The 16,522-nt window shown below is 44.7% G+C and overlaps 2 protein-coding genes and 1 pseudogene across 2 annotated transcripts; 1 reads left to right on the top strand and 2 right to left on the bottom strand.

The window, feature by feature from the left end:
- Positions 1-298: 298 nt before the first annotated feature.
- Positions 299-1,243, bottom strand: LOC144289312 (olfactory receptor 10H4-like). Its single transcript, XM_077857472.1, has one exon. The coding sequence runs from the start codon at positions 1,226-1,228 to the stop codon at positions 299-301; it is 930 nt and encodes a 309-aa protein (XP_077713598.1). The 5' UTR covers positions 1,229-1,243.
- A 6,900-nt stretch (positions 1,244-8,143) lies between these two features.
- Positions 8,144-9,082, bottom strand: LOC144289311 (olfactory receptor 10H4-like). Its single transcript, XM_077857471.1, has one exon. The coding sequence runs from the start codon at positions 9,065-9,067 to the stop codon at positions 8,144-8,146; it is 924 nt and encodes a 307-aa protein (XP_077713597.1). The 5' UTR covers positions 9,068-9,082.
- A 3,795-nt stretch (positions 9,083-12,877) lies between these two features.
- On the top strand, positions 12,878-16,150 carry LOC144291106 (olfactory receptor 10H3-like; annotated as a pseudogene).
- Positions 16,151-16,522: the final 372 nt, after the last annotated feature.

Genomic DNA, 16,522 nt, shown 5'->3' with positions numbered 1-16,522 from the left:
ATCAGTGCCCAGACACATCCATGTGATGCCTCTCCACTAGCCCATAGGTAGATAACACATTCTTAGAAAGAGGTAATGGGATGGAATTCATCACATGGGGTCAACAAGAGACAGAGCCTGTGCAAGAGAGGGGCAAACAATTGGGGGAAAAACAAATACCTAGCTTGCTTCAATACCTATGGATGCATACAACAATTCCTAATCAGTATTTTTATATACTAAATTTCCACAACAATCTTAGGTAGAGTCATAATTATTCCAGTCCTGCTATCATATTTCCTTACCACCAAACATGCTATCAAGAGCCTAGGGGACTGAATTTTCTCTGAAAGCTTTTCTTTATGGCATTCTTGAGCTCCTTATTCCTGAGGCTGAAGATGATTGGGCTGAGAAACGGGGTGAAGACTGTATAGGTGGTGGCCATCAGGGTGTTACTGTCCATGGAATGGAGGCTCTTGGGCTTGAGGTAGATAATGGAGGCAAAACCATAGTGCACAATGACCACAGTGAGGTGGGAGACACACGTGGAGAAGGTCTTGTGCCTGCCCTCAGCAGAGGGGATTCTCAATATGGTGGACATGATGAAGACATAGGAGAGGATAATGAGGAATAAGCAGCCCATCAGGGCTGAGAGACACACCAGGATCACACTCAAGGTTACAGAGGATGTCTCATTCCCACAGGCCAATTTTAGGAGGGAAAGTACATGGCAGACAAAATGGTGGATCACATTAGACCCACAGAAGGTGAGGTGAAAAACTAACAGGGTTACCGTCATCCCTATTACTGAGCCACCAGCCCAGGTCCAAGACACCAGACGAGCACAGGTGTCGGTGCTCATGAGCACGTTGTAGCGCAGAGGGTGGCAGATGGCCACGTAGCGGTCATAGCCCATGATCGTTAGCAAGAAGGAATGGGTGAAGCCAAATGTGAAGGAGAAGAACATCTGGGTGGCACAGGCCACAAAGGTGATAGAGTGGTGGCTGGAGAGTATGTCAACCAGCATGCGAGGGGTGACAGTAACAGTGAACAGAATCTCAGAGATGGACAGGGCACACAGGAAGAGGTACATGGGTGTGTGCAGGCTGTGGTCACTCCAGACAGTAGCCATGATGAGCAGGTTCCCCAGCAGCGTGAACAGGTACATCAGCAGGTAAATCAGGAAGAAGACAGGCAGGAGATGCCTTGAGAATGTGGAGAAGCCCACAAGGATGAATTCAGACACCATGCTATAGTTCTGACCAGCCACGGATGCTGGATCTGCTGAGACTAGAAAAGGAATGAAAAAAAAAAAAAAGAAGAAGAAAGGGAATGAAAGTACATGGTTCATTTTATGAAAGACAAGGATGATTCAACATCAGAGAACCTATCATGTGATTATTCATATGAATAAACTAAAAAGGCAATGTCATATAATTATATCAACTCAGGCAGCAGTCCTGAATTACAAAAGTGCAATTCCTACTTGTGATTTTAAAAATTGCTATATAGTTGACACAAAACTTTGCCTTATTTTAGATATACAGCATGATGTTTTTTATGTGCACATATCTTTTTTTTCAGCTATACTCAAAAATTTTTTGTTGGTGTTCAATTTGCCAACATATAGCATAACACCCAGTGCTCATCCCATCAAGTGCCCCCTTAGTGCCCGTCACCCAGTCACCCCCACCCCCCGCCCACCTCCCTTTCTACCACCCCTTGTTCGTTTCCCAGAGTTAGGAGTCAGTCTCTCATGTTCTGTCTCCCTCTCTGATATTTCCCACTCATTTTCTCTCCTTTCCCCTTTATTCCCTTTCACTATTTTTTATATTCCCCAAATGAATGAGACCTTATAATGTTTGTCCTTCTCTGATTGACTTATTTCAATCAGCATAATACCCTCCAGTTCCATCCACGTTGAAGCAAATGGTGGGTATTTGTCGTTTCTAATGGCTGAGGAATATTCCATTGTATACATAGACCACATCTTAAGATGAATGTGCACATATCTTAAAGATTTTTAAAAAGCTTCTTCTCAACATGAAATCGACTAGGACTTTCTTAGCTAACTAAGAATATGTACTGCAAAACTAGCAAATAGTACATTTTGTGGGAAACTATGGATGCATTGTTTTAGAATGAGGAACATGCAAGTTTACTCACTGCCTCTGCTGCTCATTAGCATGGAACAGAAAGCCAAGAGTGGTGCTTGAGAGAAGATATACTAGAAGGAATATCAGGATCGGAAGGGAAGAGATGTGATCATCTACCTAGAAAGGTAAAAGAATGAAGGTGGAGTCTATTTGAGCAAAGACAGAACACAAGCTGCAGAAAATTAGATCAGCATCCCAAACTCACAGTATTTCCCATAGAATTACACCCATAATAATCATGTTAAAGATAGAATTTAAGGAAAACATAAGATAACATCACCATCAGTGGTACAAACTATGAGGAGATAGTGCTCATACATTTTGGGCTCAGGATTTCTTTACATTAGAAATCTATTGAGTCCCCTAGAGGGCTTTTGTTTGAGTGAGCTACAATTCTTCATTCTTACCATATTAGTAATTAAAACTGAGATTCTTTGAAAATATTTAGTTATTAACACATTTTACAGAACAGTAATCAACCTTTTATTCAACCTTTTTTTTTTTTTAAGATTTATTTATTTATTCATTCAGAGAGAGTGAGAGAGAGGCAGAGACACAGGCAGAGGGAGAAGCAGGCTCCAATGCAGGAAGCCCGATGTGGGACTCGATTCTGGGTCTCCAGGATCACGCCCCGGGCCGCAGGCGGCGCTAAACCGCTGCCCCACTGGGGCTGCCCCCTTTTATTCAACCTTAAAGAACAATCAATTCATGTTAATATAAGTAACATTTTAGGAAGGTAACTGCATTAAAAAAAATCATTTAGTGAGGAGTGTGACTTTATTTTAAATTTTAGCAAGTTTGTCCAAATTCTGGGTGGATGGAAGATAAGATGATGCTTGTGTCTGCTTCTTCATTCAGCCTGTGGCATTATGTGGTTTTCAGTTGAAACATATGACAAAAATACATCCTCACCTTCATTAGAAAAATGAGAACCTGATGGTCCCTAGAAAGAATATCTGGGACCCCAGGGCCCTCATATTACACTTTGAAAGCCTCTGGTTTAAGATATCTAGGAATTAACCAAAACATATGCAATACCTCCAAGGATAGAAATTTTAACCACTGGTAGATATGCAGAAGAAGTCTGGATACATGGAAAACACGGAAGCCAATGTGTTCTCTTGGACAGGATGAGTTAATATAGAAATTATGTCAGTTCTTCCCCAAGTTATATTCAGTGCAACTGCATTTACAATTTAAGAAGTTAAATTTAAGAATTATTTTAAATTTTTTCTGAAAGATAAAGTCAGTGAAAAGCTATACTGGTCTTCTAGAAATGGAGTACACAGGAGAGACCAAGAGCTATCCTTCCCAGTATTGAGACTCACTGTAGACTCAGAATCATTTTTTAAGAAAGTGTGACAATGAAATAGACATGTATGATATGTATGATACATGGATCACGCTGATTGGATATCTCAGAAAATATCCCTGCCTGATTTAAAACCTACTAGATGATAAAGATGGAAGCAGAAGTCAGACAGAAAAAAATTATTTATTTACTGGTTTGTGGTGGAAAAACTGGCCATTTTATGAAGTGGTGCAAATCTGAATTCCTAAGACCACACCCAAACTAGATGGCTTTCACACATAAAATGAAATATAAAGTTAATAGGAGAAGGTGTAGGAGAATAACTTTGTGATCTCGGAGTAAAGAAGGGCTTCTTATTCAAAGCTCAAACACACAAACATTAAGGTGATGTGGAGAAAGGGGAACCCTCTTACACTGTTGGTAGGAATGCGAACTGGTGTCACTTTGGAAAACAGTATGGAGATTCCTCAAAAAGTTAAAAATAGAGCTACCCTATATTCAGCAATTACACTACTACATATTTACCCAAAGAATTCAAAAATACCAATTCAAAGGGATATATGCACCCTGATGCTTATAGCATCTTTATCTTCAATAGCCAAATTATGATAACAGCTCAAGTGTTGGGTAAAGAAGATGTGGTTTATATACACAATGGAATATTACTCAGCCATAAAAATAATGAACTCTCGCTATTTGCAACAACATGGATGGACCTAGAGAGTATTGTGCTAAGTGAAATACTCCAGTTACAGAAAGACCAAGACCATATGATTTCACTCATATAGGGCATTTAAGAAACAAAAAACGGAGCAAAAGGGAAAAAAAAAGATAGTGAGAGTCAAGCCAAGAAAGATACTTTTAACTGAAAAAAAAAAAAAAGAAAAAAAAAGATACTTTTAACTGCAGAGAGAAACTGTTGGTTAAAAGAAGGAAGAAGGGTAGAGGATGGGGGAAATTAAGTGATGGGGATTAAGGAGGGCACTTAATGTGGTGAGCAGCGGGTGTTGTATGGAAGTGCTGAATCACTGTATTGTAAACCTAAAACTAATATTGCTAAAACTATATTGCCCAGTTAATTAGCTGGATTCAAATAAAAACTTTAAAATGCATGAAATGTGCATATGCACATTTTATGTATAAAGAAATATTTGAATTTCGTAAGCATATCTTCTGTAAGTGCTGATGCCATTCTCTGGAGATAAATGTTAACTGGTTGAAAAAGAAACAAATATGGAAACTCCCGCCCAAAAATGTGTTCAACAAAAAACATCTCAGATCCATGAATAAGTATGTAAATTGGGGAAAGAGCCTTTGCATTGCTGAAAATTGTCTTAGGAAATATCAGAAAGGGAGACAGAACATGGGAGACTCCTAACTCTGGGAAACGAACTAGGGGTGGTGGAAGGGGAGGAGGGCGGGGGATGGGGGTGAATGGGTGACAGGCACTGAGAGGGGCACTTGACGGGATGAGCACTGGGTGTTATTCTGAATGTTGGCAAATTGAACACCAATAAAAAATAAATTTATTATTAAAAAAAGAAAATGCAAAGAAAAAAAACCTATCTAAAATAAATACGAAACCAGTGACACTAAGGAGGAGAGGTCTCAATAGAAAAATGAGCCAAGGACATGAGCAGAGAGTCACATGAGGAGGCACACAGACACACAAAAGGAAGGTTTTAAGACAAGAAAAGGCCTTAAGAAATGGCCATTGACTCACTATATACCTCTTCATTTTCCTGGATTAGAAAATGCCCAATGCAGGTGGAAATATGTGGAGAAAGCACTTCTCAGGGATGCTGGTGAGAACCGAGAATGGAGAAGCATAGACCATATGGGCTGTGTGCACCAGACATGTGCTCGGGACCATCTACCTCCATTGTCCCACCTGTCTGAAGGGAGCAAGTCGGAGGATGGTTCTGTAGCATTGCCTGTAGTGGGGAAATGGACAAGCCTGTCTGGGAATCGAAATTGGGAAGAGGGCAAGTCACGTGGGCTGAATGCAAACAGCAGAGCCCCAGGCAGCAGTTCAATGCACACATGGCAGCATAAATGAACCTGTAAAATGATCTTCAGTGAATGAAGCAAAAGCAGATGAACACTCCAGCGTAATTCCATTTGGGCACATGACAACTAGAGCACCTGAAATTATTCTGGATGATGCTGTAACAGTATCTACATGTCACTATACATTTGTCCAAACCCACAGATTATGCAACACAGACAGTGAACTCCTAATGTAACCTGTGGGCTGAGTTAATAATAATTAACTGGTTTACCAACTGGGACAAATGCACCACACCGATACCAGATTGGACAACCTTTATCAGGCCTCAACCCACCAGATGCCAGTAGCATCCCTTCCCTCTCCATGAAATGTGACATCCAAAAGTTCCTCCACACATATAGAAACACTTCAGGAGAACGGGGACAGATTCAGGCCCAAACAAGAATGCTGACTTAGAAGATGCAAAGGGCAGTAGGCTGGGTGAAGAATCCAAGCCCCAGAATGCACAACCTGAGAAGACCCCACTCCCACCTCCCCCACACATAGCAGGTGCCCAAGGCTGAGAGCCTGTCTAGTGATCCTTCTCCTAAACCCTGTCCCCATCCTGAGATGGGCCTTGCTCCCCACAACTCCGAGTATTGCCACCTACCCTGTGGCCTCCTGGTCCCCCTTAGCCTGGGCTGCCTGTTCCAGGAAGCAGCCAGTGGGGGAGAACAGAAGAAGCTCTCCTGCCTGATGCTGTCAGCAGCACACAGGGGCAGGTGTGGGGCCAGACCTCAGGGCTCCTGGAACTGATGCTGTGTGCTTTTAGCCCTGTTGCAGCTTGCCAGCAGGCTGCTCCCCAGGGGCTCCCTGGGACACCAACCTACAAGGGCTGCCCTCAGGGTCTGGAGAGGCCAAGAGGATCATCAGAGGGCCTCCAGGGACCTACTGCCTCTACTCCTTCCTCCAACACTCCAACACAACCAAGGTTCCCTGCTGTCTCGCTCTGCCCAGAGAGCCCCAGCCCCCACTGAGGACTGGGACTCCCAGTCTTGGGGGAGATAGGGATGGATTACATGCTGGATTAGTCCCCTTTGGGTCAAAGCAGTATCAGAGGGAAGATAGGAGCTGAGCTCTGCCCTGGGGTCAAGGCAACTGGAAGGCTTCCCACAATAAGGGTAGTTTAGAGCTGGATCTCAGAGAGTGATTTCCCTTGGTAAATGGAAGTGGCCAAACAGTCCAGCCCCACCTCTCCTTGTGGTCAGTTCTTCTCTATCCCTGGTGGCCTGGTGGTCTAAGCCAGAGAGTCCACATTAACATATGCCTGTCTGTAATATAATCAAACAATATTTTTGGTCTCCTATGTTGTCTTTGTTTCCTGACCATATGATCAGAGAGTTTTTGTATGCTTGTGAGATGACTGGTGGCTCTAGGTTTAGTGTTTCCACACATCTGCTTCCAGCTCCAATATCTGGTCCCACCATTGAGTAATAGTGCAGATCCACAGTAGGTTCTCTTCTTGATCCTCAGATATAAGCTTTTCCACACCCCCACATGGGAATCAGACAGACAGAACATTTCGTGTGACCCCTTCATTCAGGTGTTGTATGACCTGCACCAACATTTCTCACCTGCATGATAGGGGTATCCATACTCTTGACCCCTTTTGTGCCGTTTGAGATAGCACTGTGCCTACAACACATCCCCCAGATAGATTCAAGGAAACACAGGAATGAGGACTTGATGATTTCCTGAAAGTAATGTGGAGAAGAAGGGAATGCGATTTCCATAAGAAGTCAGGAAGCAACACACCTTTAATATTCTGTATGTTCTTGTCCCAACACGGAGCCCTCTCCTCCCTCTGCTTTTTCCCTCTCCCTCCCTCCCTCTTTCTCTTTACTTCACATTGAGACATCCTTCACTCAACTCAGACCAACACAGAAATTTCCTTAGGGTTTACCTTCTCCAAAGACAGCAGGAACTATACAAGAGTCAGTCATATTCTTGGAGAGTAAGAGTTTATTTTCTCTTGTGCATTTGTTATAATAAAAGATAATACTTATACAGTGCTGGACACAGTACCTGATAAGAAAAGCCCCAATGCTGGTGGCATTTATTATTATGATTATTTTTGTTTATCCTTACCGTGGAAGAGGAGTGTCTGCCCTCCTTGCCTATGCAAGAAGAGCCCAGTGTATCAGTGTCCAGACACATCCATATGATGGTCCCCACGGCCCATTAGTAGATAACACATTCTTAGACAAAGCTTATGGGGTGCACTTCATCACATGGTTCAAGAATGAGGGAGGATGATCAAAAGAGCGGCAAGCAAATTGAAAGAAAAAAACACCTACGATGCATCTACCACCTATAGATCATCCAACAATACCTATTCAGTATTTTTATATACTAAATTTCTACAACAGTCTTAGGTAGAGTCATTATTTTTTTTATTTTTTTTAATTTTTATTTATTTATGATAGTCACACACACAGAGAGAGAGAGAGGCGCAGAGACACAGGCAGAGGGAGAAGCAGGCTCCATGCACCGGGAGCCCGATGTGGGATTCGATCCCGGGTCTCCAGGATCGCGCCCTGGGCCAAAGGCAGGCGCCAAACCGCTGCGCCACCCAGGGATCCCAGGTAGAGTCATTATTATTCCAGTCCTGCTATCATATTTCCTTACCACCAAACAAACATACTATCAGGAGCCTAGGGGACTGAATTTTCTCTGGAAGCTTTTCTTTATGGCATTCTTGAGCTCCTTATTCCTGAGGCTGAAAATGATTGGGCTGAGAAATGGGGTGAAGACTGTATAGGTGGTGGCTATCAGGGTGTTACTGTCCATAGAGCTCCTGGGCTTGAGGTAGATAATGGAGGCAAAACCATAGTGCACAATGACCACAGTGAGGTGGGAGACACACGTGGAGAAGGTCTTGTGTCTGCCCTCAGCAGAGGGGATCCTTAATATGGCAGCCACGATGAAAACATAAGAGAGGACGATGAGGAATAAACAGCCCATCAGAGCTGAGACACACACGAGGATCACACCCAATGTAACCGAGGATGTCTCCTTCCCACAGGCCAACTTTAAGAGGGAAAACACATGGCAGCCAAAATGGTAGATCATATTAGACCCACAGAAGGTGAGGTGAAAAACTATCAGGGTCACCATCATCCCCATGACTGAGCCACTAGCCCAGGTCCAGGACACCAAACGGGCACAGGTGCGGATGCTCATGAGCACGTTGTAGCGTAGGGGGTGGCGGATGGCCACATAGCGGTCATAACCCATGATCATAAGCAAGAAGGAATGGGTGAAGCCGAACATGAAGGAGAAGAACATCTGGGTGGCACAGGCCACAAAGGTGATGGAGTGGTGGCTGGAGAGCATGTCAACCAGCATGCGGCGGGTGACGGCAACAGTGAACAGAATCTCAGAGGTGGACAGGGCACACAGGAAGAGGTACATGGGCGTGTGCAGGCTGCGCTCACTCCAGACAGTAGCCATGATGAGCAGGTTCCCCAACAGCGTGAACAGGTACATCAGCAAGTAGAACAGAAAGAAGGCAGGCAGGAGATGCTGTGGGAAGGTGGAGAAGCCCACGAGGATGAATTCAGACACCATGCTATAGTTCTGGCCAGCCACGGATGCTGCATCTGCTGAGATCACAGAGGGAATGAGGGGACCGGCAGAAAGATCATGAATCTATATAACAATATTGTGTTTGAACAATAGGAAATATGTGAAATGGGTAAACATTAGATGCATTGTGTTAGGACTGGGCTGGGTGAATGACAAGGGTACTCACTGTTTCTGCTGTTCTTTAGCATGGAACCGAAAGCTGTGAACGGTGTTATAAGGAAAGAAAGAGAAAGTAGGTGTGTAACCATTGGAAGGGAAGAGACCTGCTCATCCATCTAGAAAAGGAAAAGAATAAAGACATAACATATCACAGCAAGAGAGAGCACAGAGCTGCAAATATTAGATCCACGTCCAAAAACCAGTTATTTCTCATAGAATTACAACAGTAGTAATCATTCAGAATATGAATTTTAAGTAAGGAAGATACCATTCCCAATAGTGACACAAAGTATAAAGAAACATTCTCTAGCATTTGGTCTGGCAATATCTTTGTACTCAAGAAAATTTGAGCCTCTAATGAACTTTTGTTTGGGTGCATTATCACTCCCCATGTTTACCATCTTAGAAATTAACACTGAGATTCTCTGAAAATATGCGATTTTAGGTGCAGTCAAGCTGGCTGGCTGGAACACAAGACAATGTTTATATGTACTCAGCCTGTGGCAACACGGGATTTTAGTTGAAGGATATGACAAAAATACATCCTCATCTTCATTGGAAAACTGAGGACCTGATGGTCCCCAGAAAGGATCTCTGGGACGACAGGGTCCTCCATCACACTTTGGAAGTCTCTGTTATAAAATATCTAGGATTCAATCAATCACATACAGTACTTCCAAATTCAGAAAATTTAACCATTAATAAAAATTTAGAAGTTGATTTGAATACATGGAGAAAAATCTATACTCTCAGATGTGGTCAGCGAATATGGTAATGATGACACTTCTTCCTCAAATTATATCATCAGGCAGCTGCCTTTACAGTTCCAGGGAATCAAGTGTACATTTCACAAAAGTTTCCTTAAATTCCTTCTGAAAAGCAAAGTTACTGCAAAACTATACTACTCTTCTAAAAATGAAGTCGATGGGAGAGAAATGTTCTGGCAGATATAAGACTCATTACAGGCATTATACACATCATAGTCATCTCTCAGTGTGACCCTGAAACAGAAAAGACACTGACCAAATTGATTGGATACTCAGAAAATATCCCTGCATGATTCACAGCTTAACATGTGATAAAGGTGGTGGAAGCACAGATCAAAGGGAATAGGTGGACTGTCTAGGAGTTTGTGGTGGGAAAACTGTCCTTTCATGAAGCAAAGTCAATCTGAACTTCTGCCTAAGACCACACACAAACAAGGATTCCAGGATTCAAGAATGAATTTGAAATAGGACTGAGAAGTTAATAGGAGAAGGTGTAGGAAAATCATTTTGATGACCTAGGAGTGGAGACGACATCTTAAACTTAAGAAGCACAAACACTGGTTGATTGTGAAGGAACAAAAACACCAACACAAAGAGTTTTTGTTCAACAAAAGATACCCTGGATTCAGTTAACAGGAGATGGAAAGGTGGGGAAAGTTCATTTTAATGGTCCACAATTGACCAGGGAATGTGATGTAGAAGAAGCCAGTTACCTCTACAAGTAGGAAGCTCAATACAGAAATGAGCAAAGGTGTGAGCAGAGAACTCACAGAGGGTGTAGCACAGTCAAGGAAAACACGCTAATAAGAAAAAAAAAGAGAGAGGGAGGAAAGGAATGAGAGAAAGAAAAGGAAATGCAGTGGGAATTCAGTGTAGACCTATTCAATGCCCCAAATTAGAAAGTGCCCAGTGCTGATCAGGATCTGGGGAGAAAGCAATATTTGTGCACTGCCTGTGAGAGCCAGGTGGGGAAAATTAACAGTTCATCTGCTAAGTGCACCAGCACAGGGCTCCAGCATCTATCTCCATTGCTCACATCTGCAGAAGGGACCTATCAGAGGATGGTTCCGTAACTGCCTGTAGTGGAGAAATGGACAAGGCTGCTTGGGCACCATAACTGGGAAGATGGCAGGTCACATGGGCTGGAGCAAACCCTGGAGCCCCAGGTACTAGTTTCATGCACTCGCAGCAGCATAAATGACTCTTTAAAAAAATAATAAATTTATTTTTTTATTGGTGTTCAATTTGCCAACATACAGAATAACACCCAGTGCTCATCCCGTCAAGTGCCCCCCTCAGTGCCCGCCACCCAGTCACCCCCACCCCCCGCCCTCCTCCCCTTCCACCACCTTTAGTTCGTTTCCCAGAGTTAGGAGTCTTCCATGTTCTGTCTCCCTTTCTGATATTTCCTACCTATTTCTTCTCCCTTCCCTTATATTCCCTTTCACTATTATTTATATTCCCCAAATGAATGAGACCATAAATGACTCTTAAAATAATAGTGAGTGAATGAAGCAAAAACCAGATGAGCGCTCTAGCATAATTCTACTTGGGCACATGGAATATAGAGCACCTGAAACTATTCTGGATGATGCTGCAACAGTATATGCATGTCACTATACATTTGTCAAAACCTACAGAATGTGCGACACAGTCAGCTAAAATAACCTGTGGGCTGAGTTCATAATAATGTATCCATATTGGTTCCCAACTGGGACAAATGCACCACAGTAGCACAAAAGGTAAAAGAGGAAGCAGTATGCAGGGAAAAGGAGGTATGTGTTTTTCGGTCAACCTAAAACTTTTCTATAAGATCCAAAATTAACCAATTTTCTATGAAAGTAAAAAAGGAAGAAGAGAATTTACAACATACAGATGCACAGAGAAACAACACCTCTCTACAAGAGCATATACCTATCAAAGAGCGTGCTTTCAGTGTGTTAGAATGGTTGTTGAAACTAGAGGGAAACAGGGTGGCATAAATAGCTGCCCCTGGGCCCTGCTTCTCTCCATCTGTGTGGCTCCACCTCCCTCCCCTGCACTGCTCACTTCCCCGGGCTCCTCCTCTGCTCCCACTCCACTTGGGCTTCCAGAGACAATTGTCTAAAACACGCACCCAGTGTGCAGTCATCAGAGCGAGGCTTCAAGTCCCAGCTTTTCTGTGTGTTTCTGAGAAAGAAGGTTCCAGCTCTGAGCCTCCTCTCCTTAAATGAAACATGGGAGTAAGCGGAGCCCTGTCTTTAGAAGGTCCACGAGGATTCACAGAAGGGGCCCCATGTTTACCTAATCTGAGTAGTTATCACTGAATTTGACATCTTTTCCAAGGTGCGTGGATGTCATCCATCTGTTCCACGTGACACCAGTTGGCCCCATTCTAAACTCATGGTCTCTGGCCCCAGAGGAGCCCTTACTACCTCTGGTAACCTGACAACACAATTCCAGGAATGGTTGGTCCAACCTCCACCCTCTCACCTAGCCCCTGCCTCACCCTTAGAGTCTGTCTTCCCACGTCCTGCTCGGCAGAGTGGCAGCAGTGCTCTGCGCTGGCTCCCCCATCTCCTCTGACAGGTGCAGGAGACAGTTCTGTCTTCTCTGGTGTCACAGAGGATGGCTCACACACAGGGGCTGATGGCTCACACACAGGGGCTGAGCTCACACACAGGTGTGCATCCACTGCACTCACTCTTGTGCCTCCCCACAAGGATACTCTCCAGGTCAGCAAATGCCACCTTCACCTAAGTCAGGACACAATAGCACAGACAAGATACACACCAGGAGCAATATTTTTGATCTTCAGTATTTGTATACATGCTGCATTTGGACCAGATCATTCTCTGGGGATGGTGGCTGTCCTGTGCATTTAACAATGGTCAACAGCATCCCTGGCCTCATCCCACCAGATGCCAGTACACCCGTACCCCACCTGAGTCATGACAACCAAAACTGTCTCCAGTGATGTGCACATGTTTCCTGTAGTACATGTTCAGCCTGGGCTAAGAGCCATTGATATAGAGGCTGCAAGGACACTAGGCTAGGTGAAGAACTCAAGACCCAGAGTGGGCACCCTGAGAAGATGTCCCAACAGCCCTAGACTAAGATCCTGTCTTCTGTCCTTTGTCCCACATCCTGTCTCCTCCCCCAGTTTGGGTCTGAATCCCCACGACTGTCGAAGTATTACAACCTACCCTTTGCTTCCTGGTCCCCCTCAGCCTGGGCTGCCTCTTCCAGGAAGCAGCCAGCAGGGAAGAATAGAAAAGCTCTCCTGCCTGATGCTGTCAGCAGCACACAGGGGCAGGTGTGGGGCCAGACCTCAGGGCTCCTGGAACTGATGCTGTGTGCTTTAACCTGGCTGTAGCTTCCCAGCAGGCTGCTCCCCAGGGGATCTCTGGGACACCAACCTGCAAGGGCTGCCCTCAGGGTCTGGAGAGGCCAGAAGGATCATCACAAGGCCTCCAGGGACCTGCTGCCTGTACACCTTCCTCCAACACTCCAACACAGCCAAGGTTCCCTGCTGTCTCTCTCTGCCCAGAGGATTAGAGACTAGGGACTCTCAGTCTTGGGGGAGGTAGAGGTGGATTAGATGCTGGATTAGTCCCCCTTGGGTCAAGGCAGGGTCAGAGGGAAGGCAGGAGCTGAGCATCCCAGAGTGAGAAACCAGGACTCTGCCCTGAGGTCAAGGCAGCTGGAAGGCTTCCTGCAATAAGGGCAGTTTAGAGCTGGGTCTCAGAGAGTGGTGTCTCTTGCTCAATGGAAGTGGCCAAACAGTCCAGCCCCGCCTCTCCTTGTGGTCAGTTCTTCCCTATCCCTGTTGGCCTGGTGGTCCAAGCCAGAGAGCCCACATTAGTCTGTTCATCCTTGGGCTATAACAAAACACTTGGTCTTAGTCCAGTTTCTGAGACACAGCCCCTGAGCCCTTGACTCAGGAGTGATAATAGTGGCTTTTGTATTCTAATGAGATGAGTGGTGGCTGGGAGCCCAGGATAATTTTAGAAAGGAGGCTGCTCACCAGATCTAACAAGGAGTGATTAGGAGGGGAGAGGGACTACAGATCAATATTCAAAACTCATGACCAATGATTTAATCAATTACATCTGTGTAATAAAACCTCTATAAAAAACTCCCTGAAGATGGAATTCAGAGACCTTAGCAGTTGCTGAACACATGGAGGTGCTAGGAGGGTGGCATGTCCAGAGAGGGCATGGAGATTCCTCACTCCTTCCTCTATACCTTGCAGGATGCATCTCTCTTCTGGCCGTTCCTGAGTTGTCTTTCATAATAAACCTGAGAGAGTAAGTGTGACATTTTCCTGATTTCTGTAACTCATTCTAGTCAAGTATCCAAACTGAAAGAGGGAATTTGGAAATCCTCACATTTGTATCCATTTCAGACAGAAGTGCAAGTACCCTGGGCACCCAATACTTGTGACTGGCATCTCGAGGTAGTAAGTGTCAGTATTGAACAGAATTATAGGACACCAAGGTGGTGTCTGGGTAGCTGGAGATTTGGTCATTGCTTTGGAAAGAACTCATCCATTTGGTGTTTTGAGAGTTAGAAGTAGACACAGCTCACTTCCTGTCTCCCTCTGTCCAGTCAACAACACTGTTCATTCTACCTCTGAAGTCAACCTCAGGATGCCATCCAGGGTGCCCCAACACCTCTCCCCATCTCTTCCTGCATCTGCCCACCTTACCTGCTCTCAGCAGCCTGCATCCCTCACCAGACGGGGGGGGGGGGTGTCTCTACAAACAGGAGTCTGACCATGCTGATTATGACTAAAATGTACCTCTTGGTACAAACACTTTGGAAAACTGTGTGGAGGTATTTATTCAAGCTGAACATAGGTATGCCCTATGAGTTGGTATTTACACAGCTAACTACAGTCCCAACATAACACATAAGTATTAATCCACTAAAAGACAAGCACTACATGTCATAAGAGCACCATTCACAGGAAGCCCTAACAGGAAACATTCTTAATTATGTTCATACAATGGAATACAGATCTTTCTTCCATGCATTTAAAAAACATTTAGGGGTCCCCATGGCCCTTAGAACAAACTCCTCAAGTGGACACAATGGTCTTGCATGCTCTTGCCCTTCCTACTTGTTTGCCTTCATATTACAGACCTGCCTCAGCCACCTACCCTCTCTAGGGCACACTGAACATATCATTGTGCCAAATGCACCATATCTCTGTCACCCTGAGCCTTTGTTCTGCTCTCCCACCTGTCTGCAAATGTCTCTTCCACCTGCCTATCTCACCTGAAGCATACCTACTCACCCTCCAGATTTTCCTGCAGACACCACCAATTTCAAAGTCTCCTAATCCCAGGTTGTGTCTGTGACCCACACTTAGCTTTTCCAGATCCCTAGGCTGTCCCCAAACACCTGTGACCACTCTGCTATCATCTTGGTTATATGACAGCTTCCCTCAGTGGACCATAGCATAGATAGGAGAGGACAGAGATCTAGCCTTTGATATTGCTGGATCCCAGCACCTAGAATATTTCCATATAAAATAAGTCTTCAAAACATTTCTTGACTATATGAATGAGTAAATGACGGCAAAGTGCTATGAGGACGTATAGCACTCCTTTCTGTTCATAACCATGGGCAATGATCAGCATGTGGCCATCTGCCACCCAGAGCACCACAACATGCTCATGAGTCCTCATGGCTGTGCCATTGTGTGTTCTGATGTTGGGCTGGTGGCTCAATCATGGGGATGATGGTGACCCTGACAGGTTTTCACCTCACCTTCTGTGGGTCTAATGTGATCCACCATTTTTCCAGCCTCATGCTTTCCCTCCTAAAGTTGGCCTGTGGGAAGGAGACATCATCTGTCACCTTGGGAGTGGCCCTGGTGTGTGTCACAGCCGTGATGGGCTGTTTATGCCTCATTGTCCTCTCCTGTGTCTTCATCGTGCCCATGGTATTGGACTCCGTCTGCTGAGGGCAGGCATAAGACCATCTCCACTTGTGTCTCCCACCTCACTGTGGTCATTGTGCAATATGTTTTTGCCTCCACTATCTAGCTCCAGCCCGTGGACCCATTTCTATGGACAGTAACACTCTGATGGCCACCACCTACAGTCTTCACCCCCTTTCTCAGCCCAATGTTTTTCAGCCTTCAATATAAGGAGCTCTAGTATGCCTTAAAGAAATCATCCAGAGAAAATTCGATCTCCTAATCACCTGACAGTTGGAGGAATTATGATGGTGAGGAATGTGACTGAACTCCTGTGTCCCTCGGACTGTTCCAGGGTTTCAAGTATATGAAAATATCCACACCCACAAGAGATGGTTGCATGCTTGGTGTTTGTTTTCCTCCAAATTGTTTGCCCTCCTTACATGGGATAGTTGTCATGATCTCTTGTTCTTGACCCCGTATGATGAAGTCCATCCCATTAGCTCCATCACAGGACATGTTATCTACCTGAGGACTGGAGGGCAGCATCACGTGGGCTTGTCTTGTTAATGATGCACAGGGTTCCTCTTGAATGGACAAGCA

The sequence above is a fragment of the Canis aureus genome, chromosome 19 (genome assembly GCF_053574225.1).
Source record: "Canis aureus isolate CA01 chromosome 19, VMU_Caureus_v.1.0, whole genome shotgun sequence".
Taxonomy (NCBI): domain Eukaryota; kingdom Metazoa; phylum Chordata; class Mammalia; order Carnivora; family Canidae; genus Canis; species Canis aureus.
Note: the sequence above shows the minus strand (reverse complement) of the source record. Positions and strands in the feature narration are given on the sequence as shown.